The sequence below is a fragment of the Bos grunniens genome, chromosome 19, assembly GCF_055505025.1.
Source record: "Bos grunniens cultivar Pamir isolate PY7600 chromosome 19, Bosgru_T2T1.0, whole genome shotgun sequence".
NCBI classification, from domain to species: Eukaryota; Metazoa; Chordata; class Mammalia; order Artiodactyla; family Bovidae; genus Bos; species Bos grunniens.
In genome coordinates this window covers 43063935-43090745 of record NC_141183.1, presented here as the reverse complement: position 1 = coordinate 43090745, position 26811 = coordinate 43063935, and the positions used below count along the sequence as shown (strand labels likewise).

Below are 26811 nucleotides of genomic sequence, written 5' to 3'. Positions count from 1 at the left end.
AAGAGAAATCTGAAGGCTGATCTTAGGTATTTATATCAAGACTTTACATACTGAAAGAGTCCATTTTTCTCAGTTATATCTGCCACTCCCTAAGGGACCCGTCACATTGTGAGGTAGATGCTAGCTTGTCACATGTGGTTCGGGAGTGGGAGAGTCCTGAGGTCACTTCTGGATCCTAGAGAAATTTCTTTCAGAAGAAAAAAAAATGCCAGTCGTATGGCACCCCCTCTCTGGGCCCCTATTTTCCTAGGAAAGGAAGCCTGGGCTGAAAGGCTAGTTGCCAAGGCCATGCTGGAGGATCCTTTGCTAAGGCTAGGCACCTTCCTATGGTCCCAAGGATGTCCTGGTCCATTACTTTCTCCCGCTTGTAGCATGGCCATGAGAGAAACAACAAAATACTCAAATCAGAATCATCATTACAAGTCTGACTACTCGTTGCTATAGCACAGTGCTTAAAGAACATGTTCTGTACCAGACACACCGAGGCTCACCTCTCAGTACCCCTGTTTACCAGGTGCGAGGCTTTGGGCAAGTTACAGTCTCTGTGAGTCTTCATGTCTTTCTCTGTAAAGTGGTATTTCAGTTATAGCTGCATGAAAAACTACCCAAAATCTTAGTGGCTAAAAACAGCAACTATTGGACTTCCCTGGTGGCTCAGTGGTAAAGAATCTGCCTGCCATTGTGGGAGAAACGGGTTTGATCCCTGATCCAGGAGAATCCCTTATGCCTCAGAGCAAACAAGCCCACAACTATTGAGTCTGTGCTCTAGAGCCCGGAAGCCACAGCTACTAAAGCCTGAGCGCCCTCGAGCCCATGCTCTTGAGCAGCACAATGCCTTCTAGAGAAGGCACCCAATAAGCCCCCACCTGGCAATTAGACAGGAGCCTCCACTTGCCACTGCTGGAGAAAGGCCTGAGCACAGCAATGAAGAGCCAGCATAGCCAAAAATAAATAAACAGAAAAACCTGTTTTATTTTGTCTCATGATTTTGTAGGTCAGGAATTCAGATGGGTTTTGGCTAGATGAGTCTTATGCTCCACGTGGCATTAATTGGGTCACTCAGTGGTATTTAGCTGGTGGCTAGGGTGGGCTGGAAGGTCCAAGATTGCTTCACTATTTTCTAAAGAAACTATTTATTTATTTGTTTTTGGCTGCACTGGGTCTTCGTTGCTGCACTTGGGCTTTCTCTAGTTGTGGTACATGAGCTTCTCATTGCAGTGGCTTCTCTTATTGCAAAGCACGGGCTCTAGAGCATGGGCTGAGTAGCTGTGTCTTACAGGCTTAGTTGCTCTGTGGCATGTGGGATCTTCCTGGACCAAGGATCAAACCAGTGTCCCCTGCATTGGCAAGGGGATTCTTAACCACTAGGCCATCAGGAAGTCCCAAGATTGCTTCACTCTTATGTCTGTCTCTCCATGTAGTCTCAGGGCCTCTCCACGTGGTCTCTCCAACAGGATGGTTGGACTAACATGGAGGATCCAAAAAGCTGCGTTTAAGGCCTGGGCCAGAAAGTGTCCCCAGGTCACTTCCTCTATATCCTACGGGTCAAGCTGTTACAGAGCCTGTGATGGGAAGCGTGACCAAGAAGTGGGGGCCATCTTTAATGTGCCAAAAGTGGGGATAAAAATATCAATATTTACATCTAGGGCTGTGAGGATTAAACTAGATAATGCATGCAGAGGCTGATTCACCGTGAAGCTAATGAAACTTCAACCACGGGGCTCCTTAATTGCACGATCTTTTCCAAGTCTTAGCAACTAATTTTGTATTCACAATTTTTCCTTTCCTTTTCTTCAAGAGTCCCACCGAATTGTATAAGAATTAGGCCCTACACAGCCTGGCTATGTCCCAAATGCATTTAGCATACTGCCTGGCACAGAGGGAGCCCTCACTCCAGGGCCCCTCACGTCCTAGGCTAGTGCCTGGTCCCCTTCTGTGTCTCCAGAGAAAGCTCTTCCTTTTACTCTGTCCTTTCCATTTGTTCAGGATCATTTCCCCTTCTCCTTTTTAAAAGACACAAGTCAGACACGCTGAGAATAATTTCATAATCACAAACCTGCCCTCCCAATTGGCCCCTGAGCCTACCCCCTGACCTCACCACCCACCAGGGAGGTGGGTCTTACCCTGAGCATCGTGCCAAGTTCTCAGCCGGGCCCTCTAGAGTCTCCAAAGGAAATCAGGCTGGAGAGTGGGAAGACAGCAGGGGGAGGCAGCAGTCCCAGTGCCCGGCTGGGCCTGAGAGGCATTGAAATTCCAGGGCCGGAGTCCTGAGACAAAGATCGTAATGAGACAGGAAGGTGGCATAGGAAGGAGTCCATTTGCATGACAATAATTGAGCCAAGAATAGAAAGCTAGAGGGATGCAAGGGGTGAGGCTGGCAGCTGAGCCGGGCTAAACCTCACAAATCAGACTCCCCGGCTCTGCTTTGCAGGGGAGTCGGGGACCCAGCCCGGTGCCAGGCTTTGGGGGTTGGGAGGAGTGGGGCGAAGGCCAGGGCCCAGGGGACTGTGGGAATGCTGACCAGATTGGACTTTGCTTTACTCCTCCTCCTTGAGTCTGGAGCCTGCCTCCGCCGGCCCTCTCTGGTCTCTGAGGTCTCTGTGGTCTCTGAGGCTGTAGGGCTAATTCAGCGGGCAGGATGGCTGCTCAGAGGGAGCTCTATGACGCCATTGTGATCGGGGCAGGCATCCAGGGCTGCTTCACGGCGTACCACCTGGCCAAACACAGCAAGAAAGTCCTCCTGCTGGAGCAGGTACCGGGTCCCCTCTGCACTCCTGACCTCAGGGACGGTCCCTTTCTCCTCTCCCCCAACCCCCAGAGGGTTTTCTGGAGCCAGCAGACAGTGGGGTGGAGGACCTGATCATCACAAATCAAAGGGCCTGGTCATCACAAATTCTGTGCAGTGTGAAGCTTAGCAGTCTGGTGTGTTTCATGACAATGCAAAGACAGTTCCACCCTCCCTAAGACCTGCTTTGGGTTTCTAGGCACATTTCCTCCTTTTGCTGCCTTCCAGATCCTGTCCTTGACCAAGAAGCGTCCCAGGCCCCATGCTCTACCTTCTATCTACCCAGGATCCTCTGTGCCAAAATGGCTGCTCTGGCCCAGAAAAGTAATCAGTTCTGCTTTGGGTAACCTTAAGTAGAGGTAATTCTGCCTGGAGGCAAAGGCTGATTAGTCCGCCTAGGAGGCAGGGTTTGTCCTGGCATATTTCTGGCCCCTTACCCTGCAACCCAGCAGAGGCTTCTGTTTTCTTCTGTCACCTCTGGATAATAGCAGTCTCCTTGTTTGATACACAGGAAATGAGACTTAGGTTTGTTTTTTTTCCTTATAAAAAAGTGACCCCATGAAGTGCAATCTACTGGCCACTGCACATGTAGGTAGGCCCTGTGTATCCACAGGGTCCTTCCCAGGGCAGGTCCACCCAGCCCACCTTCCCAAGCTTTCCACCTTCCCATTCTACCTGCATCTATCCAGGATGCTTTTGGTTTCTCTTCTTGGTAATGAGCTAGATTGGTTGGAAACCTTCTTCATTTCTCGATCAGTTTTCTCAAAGCCTGAGGGATTCCTGGTCCAACCTCGCAGGAAACACTCCGTCTCTTGTTAAATCCCAAGATAGATCCCTTGTCCTGAGCAATGTGAACTACAGAGAAAGAGTCAGCATCAGTTTCCTTGTCCATAAAATGAGGAGCCTAGACTAGAAAGATCTCAAAGCATCTTTCTAATTCTGCTTCTCCAAGAGTCTAAATGGAGGTTCCAACAGGATGACTGAAGACTAACTCACAGAGGGACTTTGGGATGCGAATGATGTTAGCAAAAATGAGGCATGAGTTAGAACTACTGAAGAACTTCTCTTCTGAAGCCAAGTCAGTACTTGGCCATAAAGGGAGACTGTATGGAAATATTTGAAGGATAAGTGCTCCTTGTTGACAGCACAGGATGAGCTGGCTCCTAAAGGGGAGGGGTGTCAGCTGCAGCTGTCTCTTGTTCTCGCTCTCCAGTTCTTTCTCCCGCACTCCCGAGGAAGCTCCCATGGGCAGAGCCGGATCATCCGAAGGGCATACCCAGAAGATTTCTACACCCAGATGATGGCTGAGTGCTACTCCATGTGGGCCCAGCTGGAGCATGAGGCGGGAACCCAATTATACAGGTTGGGTTGGTGGGGGAGAATTCCTTGAATCCTGGGGCTTGGCACCTGGGGGTGCTTTTACCATGAGAGGGGGTGGTGCCAGGAACACTTTTGATGTGCAACAAGGGACACACAAGGTCTCGGAGGTATTAGACACATGGAGGCATTCTGCTTGCTGTCATCACGATCCCCCCACGGGTCCAGCTGGCTCCAGCCAGGCTCTGAGTTCCAGGGCTGGGTTCAGACCATGTGTCCAAGGCTTGCAGAGGTTGTTTGGGGAAAGCTGTTGGAAAGACAGTGGGTAGGTGCCCAGAGCTAGAGTGTGTATCTACATTTCCGTGGAGCTGACAGAAACCCTGTCGGGGCAGGGATTGAAATAGAGGAGGAGAATTCTGCTTGATTATTTTTAATTAAAAAAAATAATTATTTATTCAGCTGTGTTGGGTCTTAGTTGCACCGTACGGGATCTGGTGTTGTTCTTTGCGGCACGTGGACTCTCTAGTTGAGGCCACAGGCTCAGTAGTTTTGGTGCATGGACTTAGTTGCTCCCTGGCATGTAGGATCTTAGTTCCTCAACCAGGGATCGAACTCGTGACTCCGGGATTGCAAGGTGGATTCTCAACCATGGGACCAAGCAGAGGAAGTCCCTCTGCTTGATTCTCTATGTTCCTACTAGTATCACAACTTTTCATACTGGGTCCTCACCCCTAGAACAAACCATATAAATCCATTTCATTTTTCTCTGCATACCTCCTCCCATGGGAACAAATGGCGATGCTCCTCAGGCTGCACTGCTTGCCATGGAGGGAGCCTACAGCTATTTCCATGGGAGCCTGTTGCTCCCATGTCTTTTCTGACCCTTAAGATCCGTCCCCCAACCACGACCTTTCAAATACTCATGGGGAAGAAGGCGACAACCCAGGAGGCAAAGAGAAGTTTTACCACCCGTCGTATCATCCTCCCACCTTCTCTATGGCTCTTAACTGAACTTCCTACAGAACCACTGCTCTACCCTACAGGGTGGCGGTTATTTTAATGGCCAGGAACCAAGAGGTTACTGTTCTGTTGCAAAAACACCATTAACTTAAGAACAAAGTGAAATCCATTATGCAAATACAGCTAGGGCAGCTAATTACAGATTGATTCCAGAGGCAGCTAATGCACCCAGCACCCAAATAAAGGAGCATGTCTTGCTGAGGGGTGGCCTGGCAAAGGGACCCCCCTCTCTGTCATCCATCTGTGAATACTGCTGAGTGTCTTGTGCTGAAAGACCTGCCGAGGTCTTGGAGGGCACACTTCATCCCAGAAGACAAGGAGGGAACGGAGAGATGTTTGGAAAGTGGAATCTTTCAGAGGGGAGACAACTCTGGAGTCAGACAGGCTTGAATTTGACTTTGTGCTCTACCTCTGACCAGCTGTGTGACCTTGGAAAAGTTTCTGTACCTCTCTTCACCTCATTTTCTCTTCTAGGGCTTTGTGAGGATTAAACGAGACTCTTATGAAATACTTGGCACTATGCCTAGCACCTTTGAATATATGGCATTTCCTTCCAGTTATTCTGGGTCAGCTGCGATCTATCTCCATTGAGCAAGGAGGGGAAGAAATGCAGGAGGAGGCAGATGGGATGCAGGAAGCATGGACATCAAGGGGAAGGCTACTGGAGAGAGGGAAAGGGACCCTTGGATAGGAGACTCATGATCTCACAATCCTCTTTGGCAGGAAGGCAGGAATTTGGAAGGGGTTTGGAATAAGGCAGGCCTGGCTCTAGATATCAGCTCACTCTGACATATTTAACTGTGTGGTTTGGAGCAAGCTGTCTAACCCCTGTGAGACTCAGTTTTCTCATCAGCAAAATAGAGGTAATAATATCTATTTCCTAGTTCTGTTGTGAGGATAAGTATGTAAAGGGTTTAGAATGGTACCTGACAAATCACCATCATCATCATCATCACTTCATGTTTTAGTGCTTATGATAAGAAGCTGGGACTTCCCTGGGGGTCCAATGGCTAAGACTCTGTGCGTTCCCAATGCAGGGGACACAGGTTTGATCCCTCGTCAGGGAAGATCTTGTATGCTGTTCAGCCAGAAAAAAATAAAAAGGAAACTAAGGCTGTTCTAAAAGTACTTGATCCATGTTAACTCATTTAATTCTCCCCACAAACTTATGAGAGGGTTGCTACTGACCAGTCAAGATCTTAACCAGTAGTGCAGTTCATAGAATTACTCAACGTTTAGTCTAGAGCAGAGTTTGGCAAACTTTCTGTGAATGGCCATATAGTAAGTTTTGCAGGCATTGCCGGCCATATGGTCTCTTTTGCAGCGATTCAATTCTGCCAGTTACTCAACTCTGCCATTGTGAAAACAGCCACGAATAAAGTTAAAGTGAAAGTCGCTAAGAGCTGTCCGACTCTGTGACCCCACATAGTCTGCCAGGCTCCTCTGTCCATGGAATTCTCCAGGCAAGAATACCAGAGTGGGTTGCCATTCCCTTCTCCAGGGGATCTTCCTGATCCAGGATTGAACCTGGGTCTCCTGCACTTCAGGCTGATTCTCTACCATCTGAGCCACCATAATATGAAAACAAATGACCATGGCTGGGTTCCAATAAAACTTTATTTATGGATACTGAAACTTTACATAATTTTCATCTCATGAAATATTCTTTTGCTTTTCATCAACCATTTAAAAACATGAAAACCATCTCGGCTGTGGAATAGGCAAAAACAGGTGGCAGACCTGATATAGCCCCTGGGTCATATCTTGCTGGCTCCTGATTTAGGGGATGACAGAGGATGAGGCTGTTGGATGGCATCAACAACTCAAAGGATAAGAGTTTGAGGAAGCTCAGGGAGTTGAAAGGAAGCCTGTTGTGCTGCAGTCCATGGGGTCACAAAGAGTCAGACATGACTGAGCGACTGAATTGATTGATTGATTTAGGAAATACCACAGACTGGTTACCTTGTCCATCTCTTGCCTCCATACAAGTTTATGCCTAAATTATCCCAGGTCAAAGATTGCTATATGTGTATACATGTGCTCATGCCTCAGTCGTGTCTGACTCTTTCTGACCCCATGGACTGTAGCCCATCAGGCTCCTCTGTCCATGGGATTTCCCAGGCAAGAGTATTGAAGTAGGTTGCCATTTCCTTCTCCAGGGGATCTTCTGACCCAGGGATCGAACCTGGGTCTCCTGCATTGGCAGGCATATTCTGTACCAGTGAGCCACGTGTGAGGCCCAGGACATATCCTAGCCCATCTTAAAAGACTTTCTCTCTGCTTTCCCCCCAAAAAAGACTCTCCCTATGCTTTGAAGCCCCACTTACAGAAAATGAAGAGTGAAGTGAATGTTCTTTGAAAAATCTTTAAAGTTCTGTATAGTGCTAGGTTTTATTATTGTGTTGTTATTATTAACAATTCTTTCCTTATGGCCAACCTAATTTACTCAGGCACACAAGTTTATTTAGTTCTTTTACTCAGAGCCACAGAACAGATACTTCCTATTCCAATTCCTTGAACTTTTGTTCCTAATTCTGATTTTCTAAATGATTCATCAGCCGTGTGGTTCTTATTCTCCTAAGTTCTTCTGGAAGAACCAGCACAATATCATAATTGAACTGATAGATACAAATATATTTACTTAATATTTGATGATGATTTTGATATTTGATATTTGATGATGATTTTTTTAAAAAAGCCTTCAAGAATTGAGAGTTAAGGTGGTTGTCCAATTCTTTTCATTCTGCTCTGCCACTTCCAGTGACAGTGGCATACTGAATATAGGTGGGCTCTGGATATTTGCATATATTCCGGGAACAGACAATGACACATGTGTCAGATCACAAGGTCTGAGTCTTTTGTGATGTGTACAGCCAGGATGCTGATACCCAGAGCAAATCCCAGGTCTGTGGCCCATCTCTTTCCTGCCCCCGCCTTCTCCCTTTGAGTCCTACTATCTAGCTCCTGACCCCGGCTGCCCCTGCTTAGCTGACAATATCAGACAAGATCACAGCCGTAGGCAGTACAGCTGCTGGTAGAACCTGGTGGCCCCCTCCGCAGCTGCTGCTTCCTGTGTCTGAGAAGTGTCTGGCTTGTCAGCCACATCCCCTCCCTGGAGCAGTCTTTGTTAACCAATTCCACCTCGGCCCACTGAGCTGAAGATGAAACACCAGGAGCTCCTCGAAAACCAACAAAGACAGCAGCCATTACCAAGTCCTATCGGAGTCGCTTTCCCAAGGTGACTCTCAGAGCTGGCTTGCCTGGCACTTCTCACCCAGAGAGGGGGAAGCTGGAGCTTGGAATGGGAGATGGCAGATGCACGGAGAGCTGTCTGCCCCTCCCAATTCCTCCCAGCTCCATCCTGCCTCCTGTCCTATTGTAGTAACTGGTAAAAATCCCTCATCACCAACTCCCTCTATCACGTCTAAGGCTTTAATAGGGCCACAGAGAAGTCAAGGGCTTCGCTGGTGGCTCAAACAGTAAAGAATCTGCCTGCAATGCGGGAGACTCAGGTTTGATCCCTGGGTCAGGAAGATCCCCTGGAGAAGGGAATGGCTACCCACTCCAGTATTCTTCCCTGCAGAATTCCATGGGCAGATCCTGGCAGGTCACAGTCCATGGAGTCGCAAAGAGTTGGACATGATTGAGCAACTAACACACACACCCACATACACACACAGAAGTCAACAGGCTGCTGGGAGGAATCTCTTCATAGCACTGGATCCAGCTAGGGTTGGGAGGAAGGCACAGTTTAGCACCAAATTCTCAGCACTCAGTTGATGGTGTCCTGTGACTTCGGAGCTGAACTGTTTTCAGAGTTCCCTGGCACCCAGCCTCACTTCAAGGTGCTGTCTTTCTAGACCAGCCCTGACTACTCCCTGACTACTCATTTCCTGGTCTTTTTTTTTGGCGCGGGGGTGGGGGGGGAGGCCTGTGAGATCTTTGTCCCTTCTCACCCTCTTCCTCCCCAAACTTGGTAGCCAGGGTCTGAGCAGAAAAAGAGAAAAGGGAGGTCCAGAGCATGGGGGTGAGAAATTGATGCAGAATGAGCAGACTGTTTATTGGGATCTAGGAAAAGCCATTAAGAAAATAAGCACTTAAATGATTTTCAATCTGCCCGTGGAAGTCATCTATCTTCATACTGGGGGAGAAAAAGCCCGTTCTCCAATCCCGGTTTTGATTGACTGATTTCCAATTCTCTAAACATTTCCCACAGGAGACTCTCACCTATCTCCCATAATGACAGGCCTTTGCATTTCCAGGCAGTGTTTTACATTTATTTCCGATTTGCTCATAATGGTCAAAAAATCTTTCTCCAATCCAAGGCATTTCTCCAGCAGTGCATGGTTTCCCTCGGGCCAAATAGCTCAGCTGTGATCCACGGAAAATGAGAATTTCCCAAACGCATCTTCGGACTAGGGGAGGGTCCGGCACCACAAATTCAGACGGAAAATTTCCCACTGTTAGATCAATATCTGGGCTAAGAAATAAATGCCACAGGGGCAGAGAGCTGGAGCAAAATGATTACAATCGGCACAATTACATTCACCGGCAGAATCAGCTCGCTGATTACTCCTAGGGATGGGGTGCTCCCGCTTCAGCCACCACAGGACCGCTTGGGAATTAGAACATCACTCAGTATTTCATAATTTGACAGATTTGCCCGTTGCCTTGGCATGAGTTCATTTCCTCCATGCAGCACATTCCTGTAAGAGGAGTTCTTATTTCAAGGAAGGAAGGAAGGAAAAAAGAAAGGAAGGCAAGAAGGGAGGAAGAAAAGGAGGGTAAAATGAAGGGAAAGTAAATCTCAGAATATACGAGAGACCAAGGCTGGTACGTTGCAGGCAGAGGTTAAAATATGCTGCTCGGGAATTTCCGGGTCAGGGATCTGATATTATGACTGCTCAGGTGAGAATGAAGCCAGGACTTGAGCAGAATTGTAGCCAGCCACAGCTTCATGGGGTACAAAGGGCTCAAGAACGTGTGCTTGGGTGGCTTCTTTTTCTTGTTGACCAAGGAGTTTACTAGGCGAGTTTTCATTACCTGAAACCCAATCTGAAGTCCTTCTGGGGCCACAGGAAAAGGACTGTCTGCTGACAGGTGGGGATTTCTACAGCATCTTCCCTCTGCCGAGCTTTGAAGAGGCAGAGGCGCTCAGTGCTTTCTCATCAGTGGTGGATGCTGAGTAGGTGGGGGCCATGGCAAATGGATTGGGCACACTGCGAGGCTCTGTGTACTGACACCGGCCCCAGGGCCCGCTGTGTCCCTACCCCCTCCCAATCTTCTCTTTAATCCCCCCAACCAGATAATGTGGGATTTGGAAGCATGTAATATCCATGAGACTCCATTATAGGCTATTACGAGCTTTATATACAGTACCTGGGGGATGTGTCAGGTTGATGCTTGTCACTGTGGCTGCTGGAACCGAGAGGGACTACAGGAGTGGTCCCAAGGGCCAAAGTGACCCTTCTGTTGTTTTTATCAGTTTCCACAAAAAGGCAGCTCTGATCTCTGGTGACAGAGAGGTGGAAAGCATTAAACAGAAACGGCTTTCACTCAGAGTAAGAAGCATACAGGGATGTACAGGGAGAAACACAATCACCGAATCACTGAATTAATTCCTGGAGCCCTAAGAGGCTGTCTACTGGGGTTTCTGCATGAGGGCACTATTGGCATTTGGGTGGGATTTTCCTGAACTTTTCAGGTTTAATATCCCTGGCCCCTGCCCACCAAATGTTAGTGGCAACCCCCAGGTATTATGACAAGCAAAAAAAAAAAAAAAAAAGATCCAGGCCACTTCTACACCCTCTCTGATGTGAAACCTCTGACAGTCCAACAGCCATGCATTACAGAGGAGGAATCTGGGGGTTGGCTCAGCGAGCAATCAGAGCAAGGTCACAGAGAGGATGCCAGGACTGGACCTAGAGCCAGAACCCCCAACTTAGGACCCTTTCCACAAAACAAGCAGCCTGAGAAGGAACCAAGAGATAGACACACAGGAAGGGATAAACCATGATACGCCACGGAAAAGGGACAGTGAAAAGAAACAGCAAGGGGTTGGGGAAGGGAAAAGAGATAAAGTCGTTGTTGTTCAGTTGCTCAATTGTGTCCAACTCTTTGAGACCCCATGGACTGCAGCACACCAGGCTTCCCTGTCCTTCACCATCTCCCAGAGCTTGCTCAAACTCAAGTCCATTGAGTCGGTGATGCCATCCAACCATCTCATCCTCTGTTGTCCCCTTGATCTCTGAAGAACAGAGATCAAAACAGTGAGTAGGGTCAGGGAACTGGAGGGAGGGGAAGAAATCTTATCAAATTCATTCAACCTTTACCACCTTCTAGGTGTGACAGTAAAAGAGGACTTAGGATCTCTGTCCTCAAGGGCAGGGTGGATCCTGAGGAGGGAAGATGGAGGGACAAGCAAACCAATAGTGATTGCCAAGGGCAGACTGAGGGACGGGCTGGATACCAGCTCAACACTGGGACTCTCACCCGGAACAGAGATGTCTCTGCCTGCTTTCTGAATGTGAGGCCAGGACTTCCCTGATGCCTGGCCCCGGACCCTTGCTGAAGAATGACAGAGAAGGGAGGGCCCAGGCACAAACTCTCACGTAGGGCTCTTTTTTTCTTTTTAACAGGCAGACTGGACTACTGCTGCTGGGAATGAAGGAGAATCCAGAATTAAAGATAATCCAGGCTACTTTGTCGAGGCAGGGAGTGGAGCACCAGTGTCTTTCATCTGAGGAACTGAAGCAACGTTTCCCCAATATTCGGTTGGCCAGGGGAGAAGTGGGGCTCTTGGAGGTGTCCGGAGGAGTTCTCTATGCCGACAAGGCACTCAGAGCCCTCCAGGTGACATGGTGCATCGTTAGGGGCCACACAGCTCCTGCTCTGGGCATCCTGGGTCCCCATCAGCCATCCCCTGACCTCCGGCCGGATGAGCGCCTTTGCCCTGCTGCTTCTAGTCTTGACTATGGGGGCAGGGCGATTTTAGATATCCTATTAGGCCTGGACAATATGGGTGAGGAGGTCTAGAGTCTGCCCTCTCTTTTCTGCCCTCAGTGAAGGATTCTTTGTCCACCAGGGTGAACCACATATAAAACTGATTCTTCCTTCCCTATTCTGCCCCTTCAGGATGCAATTCGACAGCTAGGTGGCATAGTGCATGATGGAGAGAAGGTAGTGGAGATAAAACCAGGGCTACCAGTCACGGTGAAAACTACCTCCAGGAGCTACCAAGCCAAGAGCTTGATCATCACAGCAGGTCCTTGGACCAACCGGCTCCTCCGTCCCTTGGGAGCTGAGCTACCTCTCCAGGTAAAGGGACCTGGAAGCCTGGGAGGTTGTGCTTAAGAAAAGTTGGACCTAGAGGGACTTGAGCTTGAATCTGCCACCTGCCATGTGTTAGTGGATGACTTTGGGCAAGTTCATTCACCTCACTGAACCTCAATTGTATAGCCTGTAAAATGGGGACTAGGGCTGTTGGAGAATTAAATTAAATGATATATATAAAGGCCTTGGGACTTCCCAGGTGGTGCAGTGGTAAAGAATCAGCCTACCAATGCAGAAGACTCAGGAGATGCAGGTTTGATCCCTGGGTTGGAAAGATTCCCTAGGGAAGGAAATGGCAACCCACTCCAATATTCTTGCCTGGAGAATCCCATGGACAGAGAATCCTGAGGGGCTATGGTCCATAGGGTCGCAGAGTCGGACACGACTGAAACAACTTAGCACACACGCACACAACATAATATCACATGTAAATGACACGAGAACTGAGTGCAACAAAGATGGGTGAGTTGAGCAGGGCATCTGGAGGACCCCAGAATGCTCTCCTTTTCATTTCCCACTTTCTCTTCCTGCTCCAAGACCCTGCGGATCAACGTGTGTTACTGGCAAGAGAAGGTTCCTGGAAGCTACAGTGTGTCCCAGGCCTTTCCATGTTTCATGGGCCTGGGCCTCAGCCTGGCTCCTCACCACATCTACGGGCTGCCCTCCAGAGAGTACCCAGGGCTGATGAAGGTGAGGGGAGAGGCCCAGAGAAGGCTAACAGGGTCCCATGCAGATTTGGGGCGGCTACCCTAACTTCCCTCTCAATGAGCTCCCTCAGACCCCAGTGAGCAGCAGCAGGAACCAACTTCACCATTCAGTATGTGCCGCACGAGACTCCCAGCTGTCCTGGGGCCCAGCAAAAGGAGCCCTTCCTTTGCAAACAGAGGGTTAGCAGGGGATCGGAGGGCTAGGCAACCTTGTATGGCAACAAAAAGCATCTGACAGGAGTGCGGAAGGCTGGGGTGATGGCTGGGGTGCCTCCTGTGTACAACCTGGCCCCCCCATCTCCTGCCGGGCTGGGGGTGGTGTGCAGGAAGTTGGGGCCTCCCAGCTCAAACCGCTCTGATTGGGAGCCAGGTCTGCTATCACCATGGCAACAATGCAGATCCCGAGGAGCGGGACTGCCCAGCAGCTTTCTCAGACATCCGAGATGTCCACATCCTGAGCGGTTTTGTCAGAGATCACTTACCTGACCTGCAGCCCGAGCCTGCTGTGATGGAGCATTGCATGTACACAGTAAGTGTGTGGGCAGCCGGGCCAGGCCCTCCCTCGGCCCTGGGAGCAGGGCGATGGCGCAGACCGGCCTTGCGCAGCTTGGGCCAGACTCGGCCTGACCCCTGACATAGAATGTGACTTGAAACAAATGAGCTTATTTCTGAGGGTCGTCTCGCCTCCACCCGAGAGGGCCCATTAGAGGTTATTCATATTCCTTTTCATTAGGAAACTAGGCTTACGTCTGGCAGTCCTTCACTATGTTTCCCAGAAGAACTCTAAAAGAGTTTTTGGCAAGATGTTCTAGTTGAGCAGGCCTTGGGGACAAAGAGAAGAGACAGATGTCACCAGGGCCCGAGGCGTCTTGGCTGAAGTTAGTTTACACACACTAACTGAGCACCTACTGTGTTCATAGCTCTGTACGAGAAGAGACAGATGGACAAATGATCAAGACCTGCGTACCCCAGGGCACTGGCATGCAGAAAGCACGCCTGTGTCCTGTTCCCATTCTTTCTGGAAAGAAATCCAGCCGAGTCTCGTCCCTTCTGAGCCTGCAGCTCTTCTTCCTCCCTCTATCCTCAAAGGACACAGGTGTGATTGTTTCTTTCTAGAACACCCCCGATGGGCACTTCGTTCTTGATAGACACCCAAAGTACGACAACATTGTTATTGGCGCTGGATTCTCTGGTGAGCCTGAGCGAGGGAAGATGGGGTGCCCTAAAGCTGACCTCGGTGCAAGACAGAATGGTGTTTTTCATGCTTTAAGCTGATAGAGGAGGGCCAAAGTCCAGATTGCGCGTGTATAAGGGGGCTGAACGGGGCTATCAGAGAATAAGGGGTGCTCATGGTGGGAGGCAACTTCTGCCTTTGGGGTGCGACCGGTGGGAAGGTTAACCCTGTCTGGGGACTGTGTAGGGGACTTCCAGGGAGCCCAGCCCCTGTCTATGAGGATGCCTGACCACCTGTTCTCCTTTCCCTAGGGCATGGGTTCAAGTTGTCCCCCGTCGTGGGGAAGATCCTGTACGAATTAAGCATGAAATTAACGCCATCCTATGACTTGACACCTTTTCGAATCAGCCGCTTTCCCAGCCTGGGCAAAGCCCACCTTTGACCCCCTGGCCAGCAGCTCCCCTTCTGTGCCCAGGAGTTGGAAATAAAGCTGGGAAAGACATGTAAGAGGAAGAAAAAGGCTGTGGGAGGCTATCCTTTCCTCGTGACTCTCTTCAGTCCCCCATAAACACCGGCTGATTGAACGTACCTTCTTTCTCTGGCCAACTCCCCAATCACACACCACTTTTTTGCTTCAGTTCAATCAGATATTCTACAATCACAGAGTGCCAAGGACCTTGGAGGTGGATGTCTCAGTAAGGAAGGGGCATAAGGACCGGCTCAGGAGACCAAAACAGCTATTAAAGTTCTCTTCACTGGGACCTTTGTTGAATTTTGGATAGATCTGATGAAAGTTGCCTAGGGGAGGGTAAACAAGATAGTCTGTAGACCATTCATGCCCTTGGAGCTCCTTTTCACAAAACTAGAGCCATCCTCTATCACAAACCCCCACAAAATGTGGCTCGTCGTGGGTGCACAGCAAATGTTTGTTGAAAAAAAAAATGTGTTGAACAAACAGATAAGTAAATGACTGCCTTGCATGAAAGCCTGTGGCGGGCTTTATTTTCCATGTGACCTTATTTCTTACAGAATTTAATTGTCTGAATTAGCACCACAGAATCCATTACCCCAGGACTCCTTAGGGTCTTTATCCCCTCAACGCACCACACCCTCTTTCTCTGGATTCTTTGTCTGGTTCTCTCCTCTCATAAAGACGCTCGGCTCCCCAGTCTCTCATTAAGGTGTATTGTCAGGTCTTTATGAAGATGGAGCTGTTCTACCAGAAAGGAAGAGAGAGACACACTCGCTCAGAAACCCTGTTCAATGTTTGAATGTTAAATGTGCCATTTTATTATCATTAGGATTGCTCCCACTTAATGAAACAGCATTAACACCGAGTCGGCTGGCCTCCTTGCACTAATTGCTTTGGAAGGAAACAGGCTCATAACTGCCCCAGGGTGGGTGGAGGGGTGAGAGGTGTAAACAGAGACTCAAGCAAGGCTGAGCGCATTCAGATGAAACCGAAGCAGGAGCATCTCCAGACAGGGGCCCCTTGGACCCAAAAGAATAGGAGTTAATGAGCTCTGGGGAGAAAAAAAAAAAAAAACTGGGACTGGGTGGGCTGGAAATGTTCAGAGGAATCCCTGAGGGGGGAGGAGTGGGAAATGAGAAAAAGAGTAAAAATATTCTCAAAGGAAAAACAACACGGAGGAAATTAGTCTTCAATTGCCGCATAGGCCTAGGCACATGGATTAATGCTGATTTCTCCTGGGAATTATAAAAGCTAGCCAGTTGGAATGAAACATCATTCCAACTCTGCATTTTGGGTGCTCTCATTTGGTTCCCTGAGCCACAGCCTCTGTAAAGGGGCGGGGGAGGATAATCATATCTGTAAAATGGGAATATTAAATCTCATGGATCAATCTTGAAGACATAATGCTGAATAAAATCATCCAGACATAAAAGGACAAGTAGTGTGTGTTTCCATTTGTGTGAGCTACATGTGTGTGTGTGTGTGTGTTGTGTGCTCAGTTGCTTCAGTCATGTCTGACTCTGCGACCCTATGGACTGTAGCCCGCCAGGCTCCACTGTCCATGGGATTGTCCATGCAAGAATACTGGAGTGGGTTGCCATGCCCTCCTTTAGGGGATCTTCTTAATCCAGAGATCAAACCCGAGTCTCTCGTGTCTCCTGCATTGGCAGGTGGGTTCCTTACCACTAGTACCTCTTGGGAAACTTGTGAGCTACTTAGAGTAGTCAAATTAACAGAAACAGAAGGTGGAATGGTGGTTGCCAGGGGCTAGAGAGAGGAATGGAGAAGGCAATGGCACCCCACTCCAGTACTCTTGCCTGGAAAATCCCATGGATGAAGGAGCCTGGTGGGCTGCAGTCCATGGGTTCGCTAAGAGTCAGGCACGACTGAGCGACTTCACTTTCACTTTTCACTTTCATGCATTGGAGAAGGAAATGGCAACCCACTCCAATGTTCTTGCCTGGAGTATCCCAGGGACAGAGAAGCCTAGTGGGCTGCCGTCTATGGAAGCGACTTAGTAGCAGCAGCAGCAGCAGAGAGAGGAATAAGGAGTTATTGTTTAATGGGCACAGAGCTTCAGTTTGGGAAGATGAAAAAGTTCTGGAGACGGATGATGGTGATGTTTGTATAAGACTGTGAGTGTATTTAAATGCCACTCAACTGTACACTAACATGGTTAAGATGGGGGACTTCCCTAGTGGCCCAGTGGCTAAGACTCCAAGCTCCCCAATGCAGGGGGCCTGGGTTCGATCCTTGGTTAGGGAACTAGATACTGCTTGCCGCAACTAAGAGTTTGCATGCGGCAACTAAAAGATTCTGCATGCTGCAACTAAGACCTGATGCAGCCAAATAAAGACTTTTTAAAAATGGTTAAGATAGTATATTGTATGTTATGTATATTTTACCACAATTTTAAAAAGTGGGGGACTTCCCTGGTGGTCCTGTGGATAAGAATCTACCTGCCAATGCAGGGGCAAGGGTTTGATCCCTGGTCCAGGAAGATTCCGCATGCCATGGAGGCAACTAAGCCCATGCTCTAGAACCCACACGCTGCAACCACTGAAGCCTGTGTGCCAAGAACATGTGCTCTGCAACAAGAGAAACCACTGCCATGAGAACTCCATGCACCACAACAAAGAGTAGCCCCCACTCACCACAACTTCGTTCACACAGCAATGAAGACCCAGCACAACCAAAAATAAGATAATAAATAAAAATTTTTAAAAAGGGGATAATAATACTGACCAACTCTAAAGGAGTGTGTGAGGATCCAATAAGGTCATTCATTCAACACACAAATATTTGTAGCTTCTGTTCTGTGCTAGGCACTGTGCTAGGCATGGTGGATGTATCTATGAATAAAACAATCTATGGCAATCTTACTCTTGTGGTGTTTACAGCCCAGTGAGGAGCAGACATGTAGCTGATGCTTTCATGCTTGTGCTCTCGCTCAGTCATGTACAACTCTTCTCGACTCCATGGACTCCACCCTCTAGGCCCTTCTGTCCATTGAATGTTCTAGGCAAGCATGGGAGTGGGTTGCCATTTCCTTCTCTAGGGGATCTTCCCCACCCAGGGATCAAACCCACGTCTCTTACATCTCCGGCATTGGCAGGCGGATTCTTTTACCACTGAGCCTCCTGGGAAGCCCATGTAAATAATACGCATAAATAAATTGTATTGTACATTAGATGGTGACAAGTGCGTTGGGGGAAAAACAGAGCAGAGTGGGGAAGACAGAGAATGCTGGGGGAAGGGTTGCCCTTTTGGATGGTGGTCAGGGTGAGACTCATTGAGCAGACTTGGAGGAGAGGCAGTGCGCCAGGCAGATACCAGGATGTCTGTAAGAGCACATGGTGAATTGTAAAGCAAGGTATTGTGTTATTACTAAGACAGAAATGAGGTACAGACAGGGATCAGGGGAAGATCCTGCCAGCTCCCCAGCCAGCAAAGTTGGGGAGAAAGGATTCTGGGGCTCGCTCTCTCCTTCTTGTTCCACGGCTGCCCTCCACTCCCTCTGCCTCTGCTTCTCTCAGGGCCACCTTCCTCCCCCAGCCAGCTGCTGCAGCTCCCCTTCCAAAATATCCAGTCTTATTCAGCTTGCTGGTGACAGCAAAAGGAGGGGACCAGTGTCTAGAGGAGGCTGAGAAAGGACAAGTGGGGGACGCTGACAAGCCCTGCCTGAGCTGGCGAAGGCCCTTTACAAATGAGCCAGGGTGTCCTAGAAACAGAGTGCAGGCGGGGGCGGGGGCAGGGGCATGCGGGTATGTGTGGGAGGGGTGAGGTCAGGGCAGAGTGGAGAGAAGTAGGAATTGGATAAGAGGAGGCTGGTAACACGCAGGCCAGGGAGGCAGGCGAGGACCTGCAGGGATGTGCACACAGCCCAAGTGGGAGGAACTGAGCATCTCTCATGGCGGGTGGGCTGGGGTCACAGAGGGGAGGAGAGGGTGCAGGGAACAGAGTCTATGGCTATGGGGTAGAGGACTAGCCCTTGCAAATGGGCTCAGAGGACCAACTTGAGGGTTTTAGTAACACTGAAGGATTTGCCAAGCAGACCTGCCAGCATTATCTCCCTGCCTCCCTTCTGCTTGAGCGTGGCCAGGCATCCACTTTCAGGCAGAAACCCTGCCTATCTTCAAGATGGGAGAAAATCAAAATAAATTGGGCAGGCAGGAAGAGACCTCTGGAAGGGCAACTGGGGTCCACATGAGCTGCAGGGGAGAGATAAGGGCAGCAAAGAGAAAGAGGCCGGCATGGTTGCCAACCAGACTAAGGCAAACAGAGGCAGGCTAAAAATAGATTGGGGGTGGGGAGGGAGGAGAGGCAGTCCAGAAAAGAAGGGAAAGCACAGGCAATCGATGCCATTGCGACTCTGACCCAATTCTTCATCTCTCAGCCTCACCATCTGAAAAATGAGGAGGTGATGGGGGAAAAGGGAAAGACTGGAACAGAGGAGAGTCAGGGGAAAGTAATCTGAGTCCTGAGACCTAGGCAACTGTGTGGCACAAATTAGTAGTGCCAATGTGGAAAAGAGAAGGTATGTGGTGTAGTTGATACAAGTGAAAACCTAATCGGAGTTTGGTTGGGTTTTAAACCACGACAGGTTTAGGTCTTAAGGAGTGTGGTTCTAATTCGGAATGAGGGTCACCTGTTTAGAAAGGTAAGCAGGAGAACAAGATGGCGGAGGAGTAGGTGGACACGGAGTGCCTCTCTCGCCATGGATACATCAGGAATACACCTTCAGACACAGAAGTGCATGCAGAAGACCAGCTGAGAGTGGACAGGAGTGCCTTAACAGTGAAAAAGAATATATAGAACCACGCAAAACTCGAGATCAAGCCCTGAGCCTTTGGAGTGGGAGCACTGCCTCCAAGACCCTAGACTACCAGAGAACTAACCCTGCTGCTGCTGCTGGAGTGGGTTGCCATTTCCTTCTCCAATGCATGAAAGTGAAAAGTGAAAGTGAAGTCGCTCAGTCGTGTCCGACTCCTAGCGACCCTATGGACTGCAGCCTACCAGGCTCCTCTGTCCATGGGATTTTCCAGGCAAGAGTACTGGAGTGGGATGCCATTGCCTTCTCCGGAGAACTAACCCTAGGGAGTATCAAATACTGAGAACTCACACAAAAGAAGCCACTTGAATACAAGACACGGCATCACCCAACCTCCAGTAGCACCCTGTGCAGGACGCCTCAACTAAACAACAAACAAAAATAGAAAGGTAAGAGGAGGCAACAAGGATGAGTTAATGCAGGGACAATAGGCTGGAGTGACTTGATGCTTGCATTTTACTTCTCAAAAGAGTGATTAAAAGACTTCCCTGGTGGTCCAGTGGTTAAGACTCTGTTCTCACAATGCAGGGGGCCCAGGTTCAATCCCTGGTCAGAGAACTAGATCCAACAGGCCGAAACTAAGAGTTTGCATACCACAACAAAGATTGAAGATCCCATGTGTACCAACTAAGACCCGGCGCAGTTAAATAATTTCTTTTTTTCTAAAAGAGTGAGTGAAGAGAATTTGGCTATTGGATATTCTATTTCAATGATGGGCTTCCTCTTCCTTGCAGCAAGAGGGATTTAGGTTAGACCTCAGGAAATCCACCCAATCACTAAGTAAACAGATTTGTGAGATATTAAAACATGTATATAAGCACTCTTAGGGTGTTCTTTCCTTGGAAATCTTTATAAATAAGAAGTCCATCTATTTGGGCCTGTATAGTCTTACCTGTGGAGAAGGCAATGGCACCCCACTCCAATATTTTTGCCTAGAAAATCCCATGGACGGAGGAGCCTGGTAGGCTGCAGTCCATGGAGTCGCTAGAGTCGGACACGACTGAGCGAGTTCACTTTCATTTTTCACTTTCATGCACTGGAGAAGGAAATGGCAACCCAGTCCAGTGTTCTTGCCTGGAGAATCCCAGGGACAGGGGAGCCTGGTGGGCTGCTGTCTCTGGGGTCACACACAGTCGGACACGACTGAAGCGACTTAGCAGCAGCAGCAGCAGCAGCAGTCTGACCTGATGGGCTTCCCAGGGGGCTCAGTGGTGAAGAACCCATCTGCCAACGCAGGAGACTTAGGAGACATGGGTTCGATCCCTGGGTTGGGAAGATCCCCTGGAGCAAGAAATGGCAACACACTCCAGTATTCTTGCCTGGAAAATTCCATGGACAGAAACGCCTGACAGGCTATTGTCCATGGAGTTGCAAAGAGTCAGACACGTCTGAGTGACTGAGCACACACACAATCTTGCCTGAAGGCCAGGACCTCCCAACAAGCCTCAGGAAGACTTGTGGCTAGAAAGCAGGTAGAGTCTGAAATGGGATTCTGGGCAGGGCAAATGAATGTAAGCTCCTGAGGGGAAAGGGGAGGCAGAAGGCGGGCTGGTTCTGTCAGGCAGGAAGAAGCAGCGAGGACAAGGGGCAGGATTCTAACATGCAGGACCCAGTGGCATTTACATAACTTTGAATAATGAATAAGCCCAGCTCTGGGGCTCCAAGTCAGCGTGTTCATCTGCATCTTTATTAGGCTTTATAAATGATTCAGCTCCCTACCCCTTCCCCCCTGCCCCTGCCCAGCCTGCCCCAAGCATCAGGGTAGTTGATTGCTCATTATTTTAGACTAGGTTTGTTTCACCAACAGTCAGTGAGGCGTGGAGCAGGGGGACACAGGAGGGAGGAAGAAATCTGAAAGGCGGTGCAGAGTCGAGGGGCAGGGTGGGTGAGCAGAGGCAGGCAGACTCTACGAATAGGGACGTGGGCATAATTCTCTAAAATGCTCCTGGGGCCAACATCTTCAGGACAGAAAGGTTTCTTAGACTCCCCCAAAAGTGCTGGGTTCAAGTCCTACTCAGTCCCCAGTTTCCCTTACATCTGCTGCCAAGCCCCCAGCAGGCTTCTCTCTCAGCTCCAATGCAGCAAGGAGCCACTTGAGCAGCCAAATGAGAACTGCCCCCAGGGAAGTTCTCACTTTTTCCTGAGGCAGGAATTTTGCTATTTTCACACACACACAAAAATCTGCTATGCTTGCAAGGCAAGAACAGACACCAGGCATATTAGGAGAGAAAGTGGTAGGAACAGGTCTACATGGTACGTGAATCAGTAGAGAAAAGGAATTCTCGTGTCCGTTGAGAGTTGGAGCCCACCTGGAAAGAGGAGCCTAGAAAAGACACACCTCCAGGTTAGGCATGTGAATGCCAACTGCTCTGGTCTATTGGCTGGAGGTGGGAGAAGCATTTAATAGCCTGGATGAGAAGGAATTGGCAGGAAACTGGTAAGGGGTTTCCTGGCTGCACATTAAAACCATCAAGAGAGCTTTAAAAAATATGATGTTTGGGCCCCACCCAAGGCCAATTAAATCAGAATCCCCGAGAGAAAAGGCTCTGGGCACAGGTCTAGTTCTTAAAAAGCTCCTCAATGTTGTTTGAATCCTGATTTTTCTAGTAGTCACGTATGAATGTGAGATTTGGACCATAAAGAAAGCTGAGTGTTGAAGAATTGATGCTTTCGAATTGTGGTGCTAGAAAAGATTCTTGAGAGTCCCTTGGACAGCAAGGAGATCAAACAAGTCAATCCTAAAGGAAATCAACCCTGAATATTCATTGGAAGGACTGATACTGAAGCTGAAACTTCGATAATTTCACCACCTGATGCTTAGAACTGAGTCACTGAAAAAGACCCTAGTGATGGGAAAGACTGAGGGCAGGAGGAGAAGGGGGTGACAGAGGAGGAGATGGTTGGATGGCATCACTGATTCAATGGACATGAGTTTGAGCAAACTCTGGGAGATAGTGAAGGACAGGGAAGGCTGGTGTACTGCAGTTCATGTGGTTGCAGATAGACACAACTGAGTGACTGAGCAACAACTTTATTTATATATACATATAATTATATATAAATTATACATATAAATAATATATAAAACTAATATAATTAGTAAAATGTACAATCAGGAAAATGTAAATATTGATTGGATATTTGGTACTAAGGAATTACTGATAACTTTTTAATGGTGTGATAAGAGTATTGTGGTTACATTTTAAGGAGTCATTTTCTTTTTCTCTAAGGGAGAGACACTAAACAAATATCTTCCATGGGTGTGTGTGTGTGTGTGTGTGTGTGTGCACGAGCTCAGTCACAAAGTGATATATCTGGAAAGTGAAAGTGTTAGTCACTCAGTAATGTCTGATTCTTTTCTATCTCATGGCCTGTAGCCCTCCAGGTTCCTCTGTCCATGGAATTCTCCAGGCAAGAATACTGGAGTGGGTAGCCATTTCCTTCTCCAGGGGATCTTCCCAACCCAGGGATTGAACCTGAGACGCCTGCATTGCAAGCAGATTCTTTACCATCTGAGCCACGAGGGAAATGTATGATATATCTGGGGCCTGCTTTAAAATAATCCAAGGGTTTAGATGAAGCAAGATTCATTGCTTGTTGATGACTGTTGAAGCCGTTTGATAGATAAAGCTCATTATACTATGTTTTTTACTCTTCATATACAAAACAAAAACAGTTCCATGAGCATTTCTAACATACAGCAAGGTGAGAACCAGAGTCAGGCACTCAGCAGGATGGGGGCCACCTCAGTGGCATGACCAGCTTTAAAGGAGACCATGTGTGTGGGACCCTAAATGACAGGTAAGAGCTGTGTTCTCCATAGCCCTATTCTTCAGGCAGAGTCACAGGGACCACTTGAGGGGAACCATATCTGGCAGTTAGAGATGCACTGGGGTGTCCAAGATCTCTGGCTTTTTCCCCAGGCCAGCACAACCTCTGGAGACTCGGAGCCCCTCTACACTCTGAGCATCAGGCCAGGAGGCTGGATCAAAGGGTGCCTGAGGCACCCAGAGCAAGCCATCAACCCAGCTCTTTTCTCTCAATCCTTGCCCTCTCTTGACTGACTCCACAGGAGCTAGACCCCAGTTTCAGCCAGCAACCCCGCCGCCCTCCCCGCCTCATACCAGCCGTCACCATTGCTTCCCAGCGCTGTCACTCTCCCGACGGGCTCATCTGCCTCTGTCAGGCAACATTAGCCCAGCAGACTTCATCAAGAACGTGAGGGGAGGCTGAACACAGGGGAGGCTGAAGACCAGTGCGCAGAAGTACGGGCCCCTGGGCAGCCACCCCCAAGCGGCTGCCGGCGGAGCTGTCTGAGCTGCTGAGAGATTCGTGGGTAGCTTGATCTCATTTGCATATCACTTCTTCAACGAACACATTCACAAGAATCCCAGATTCTCAGTTTTCTACTTTCCCCGACAGGTTGGCTCTCCTCACACTTGTCCCTGACAGGGACCAACCATTCCCACGTTCTCCATATGCTCTTGGGAAATAACTTACCTTGGCTTGGAGCAAGGTATTTCCCTGGCCCCTGCCCCGCCCCTGCCCTGCCCTGCCCTGCCCTCGCCCCGTCCCCGCTCTGCCCTCGCCCCGCCCCTGCCCCGCCCCGTTCTCGCCCCTGCCCCGCCCTCGCCCCGCCCCCACTTACACCGGCGGAACCACCAGCTCCACCATGGCTCTCAGCTTGGGGCTCTATCTTTCTTCTCCGCTCCATTACCTTCCCCTGATGGCCTCTAGGGGCTGGGGAAGGGAGAGAGTTGGAGGGGGTCTATTTAAGAGATTTTTGGAATCTGTGCCTGCGCATCACCCGCTGCCATGAGTTATTTCAGCGCCGATGTTTGTCTCGAGCTGATTATTCCAGCCCGAGAACAGGTGGAGCAGCCTGCGGTGGCTTATTCGTCAGCCAAGGCCATCTGTTCCCAACAAGCTGAGATTTGTAGCTGATTTTTACTGGGGAGCAAGGAGTGGGGGCAGGGAGGGAGATGATCACCTCCGAGCCCCAGGAGACTTATCCCAGACCTTCTGCGAGGTCTGAACCCCCCAGTCCTCCCCTTCTAAAACCAATACCTTCTCGTTTTTCTCAGAGAACTCACCGGTCACTTGACTCCGAAATAGCGAAAATACTTTTTCCTTAAGGGGCTAAACCTTCTTCGATGGAGTCAGGTATGAGAAGCAGGAATCCATTAACCAGGCACAGTCTGGCCATTGAGTCAAGTCCACCCTTACAGATTTTTTTTTTAATATGTAACTGTGACACAAATATCCTAAATGACCTTTTTGATTCTCGGCTTCTCCTCACCCCACTCCATCACTGGTCCCTGCATCAACACGTGTCTCCTTGTCTAAACCTGTCACCTGCAGGGCTTCAGGCAGCATGGGAGGCTATGTCTGGAGGCTCTTCTCACCCCTCCCTCGCTGCGCCTCTTCCCTAAATACGCTGTTCAAGTTCCACCCTCCAATCTGTTCCTCTTCCAGCTTCCACTTGCAGCCATGCCAAGAGATGCCTGCTGCTTTAAGAATGGCTTTCCCTGAGCAAGGGAGCTAAGCGGTTTCTAAGCAGCTTTGCCACATGGTTTACCCTCCACAGCTACTATTTCTATCTATGCAGTGCTGGGAAAGACACTCCTCTTAGAGTCACACTAATATGACTAATTGGGGGCCTTCTTTGGTTTCTGACACATACATATCTGTACTGACTTAAAAGAGAAATTGTATGAAAACTTTTATTTCAAGCACAGAGACTTCATCTAGAATCCCACGTGCCCATATAAAGCTATTTCTAGTTTTCAGAAGTCTCATCTAATATTTATCTGTGTTTTCACATGTACTTTTGTCATGTGGACATGTTCCCTTAGGAACCCATTCACAGAGCTTCAGAGTGCCTCACTACTGAGTTGGTTTTCTAGGCTTATTTTGCCAGTTTGAGGGAGCAGGAGCTCCTTTTCTGCTATTAAATCCTGCCCAGTGGCTCAGTATATGGTCCACTGGAAGGACCAGCCTCCACAGATGAGCTGCCGGACATACAAAGGCAGGTCATGGCCCCGTGCTTCTAGTGCACAACCTTCCAGGGCACTGCCATTCACTAGGGTCAATCCCCCTTGCTCTCCAGAGGACAGTGGGGGCCAGAAGCAGCCCTTAAGCAAGGATGCCAACCTGCAGCTGATGCCAGTCCCCAGGATTAAATATGAGTCAAGAGGCTTATTTCATCACATACAGTTTTATATTTGCCTGGTTATCAGTTGTTGACCTGTCTTTCAAAGAGGTAATATTTCTAAAGCTACTGGCTGTATTCCCATACCAGGATTTTTTTTTTTTTTTAATTCTCCACTTTCAAATTCTCTAGTGTCCTCTCTTCCCCAAATCCATTTGCTTCTTTTTCTAATCTAGTCAGATCATATAGATGTGGCACAAAACATATAAAAATTTATTAAAATGTGGAAACTCTTTGACTCTTAAACCATCTCAAATATAATTTGCCTGGGTAGTGTCAAAACTTTATATCTTTTTTGTGTTTTTTTCCCTTAAAGCTGTCATAGCTGGCTTTTGATATCTAAAGCAAATTCTATATGCACATTTAAGTATTCCTCTGGGAGATTTATGTCACTGACTTCAATTGCGAAGCACACATCCTTTTTGGAATCTCCCTCATGTATATGACCCATCACTGGAGCTTACGCTACAGAAGACTCGATTTCTCTGTAAAATCCCTTCTAAATAAACCTAGCATCCTTGTTAACTCCAAAATGGCTATTGCTCTGAAAATCACTCCTCCCAGATGGAATCCCAGAGAATGGTATGGATTGTTCCATTGTACTGTAATGAATGAAATTAGATTGAGGTGCCTAGAGATTCAAATATGCATTCCAGGCCATGTGGAACATCGTTGGCACTGTGTTCTTGAAGCACAAATGTGATCACACATGGGGGATGCTCTGAGAATTGTAAGGAGCAACACAAATGTGAGGTTGACATTTTCCCACCCCTACTCCCTCCCTCACCTCCCCAAATTGTCAGAAATTGCTTCCTTCCTAAGGGCAGGCCTTGGTGAATACCAGGCACACAGCTACTTGAGAGGAGATTCGTGACAGCAATTCTTGGTTTTCTCGCTTCTCCCTTTATCCTCTGACAAGGCCAGAGTAGCTCGGGGACGCCTGGCCAGTTGCTGGAGCCAAG

At 48.7% G+C, this 26811-nt stretch overlaps 1 protein-coding gene, 1 long non-coding RNA gene and 1 other non-coding gene across 4 annotated transcripts; 2 read left to right on the top strand and 1 right to left on the bottom strand.

The window, feature by feature from the left end:
- The first annotated feature begins 2591 nt into the window (after window positions 1-2591).
- Window positions 2592-15094, top strand: PIPOX (pipecolic acid and sarcosine oxidase). Of its 2 annotated transcripts, none has more exons than XM_086359997.1 (8): window positions 2592-2752; window positions 3999-4147; window positions 11761-11974; window positions 12257-12439; window positions 12992-13144; window positions 13532-13690; window positions 14278-14353; window positions 14647-15094. In XM_086359997.1, exons 1-8 carry the CDS (start codon window positions 2639-2641, stop codon window positions 14775-14777), a joined length of 1179 nt encoding a protein of 392 aa, XP_086216123.1. In that variant the 5' UTR covers window positions 2592-2638; the 3' UTR covers window positions 14778-15094. The 2 variants fall into 2 exon arrangements, with proteins under 2 accessions (XP_086216123.1, XP_086216122.1); XM_086359996.1 differs by having other exon boundaries at window positions 14082-14353.
- On the bottom strand, window positions 8023-24249 carry LOC147352428 (uncharacterized). Its single transcript, XR_015148161.1, has 3 exons — window positions 23763-24249; window positions 10502-10633; window positions 8023-9828 (listed from the first exon to the last, which is right to left on the bottom strand). It is a non-coding gene; the product is annotated as an uncharacterized LOC147352428 (long non-coding RNA).
- On the top strand, window positions 20124-20196 carry TRNAV-CAC (transfer RNA valine (anticodon CAC)). Its single transcript has one exon. It is a non-coding gene; the product is annotated as a tRNA-Val (tRNA).
- Window positions 24250-26811: the final 2562 nt, after the last annotated feature.

What these genes read in the sequence shown, in the direction of transcription:
- PIPOX (XM_086359996.1), top strand. Translation starts at nt 2,639, where the DNA reads ATGGCTGCTCAGAGGGAGCTCTATGACGCCATTGTGATCGGGGCAGGC. An exon ending in AGGCACTCAGAGCCCTCCAG is followed by an intron (nt 11,975 to 12,256) that starts GTGACATGGTGC and finishes CTGCCCCTTCAG; the next exon opens with GATGCAATTCGACAGCTAGG. An exon ending in AGTACCCAGGGCTGATGAAG is followed by an intron (nt 13,145 to 13,531) that starts GTGAGGGGAGAG and finishes ATTGGGAGCCAG; the next exon opens with GTCTGCTATCACCATGGCAA.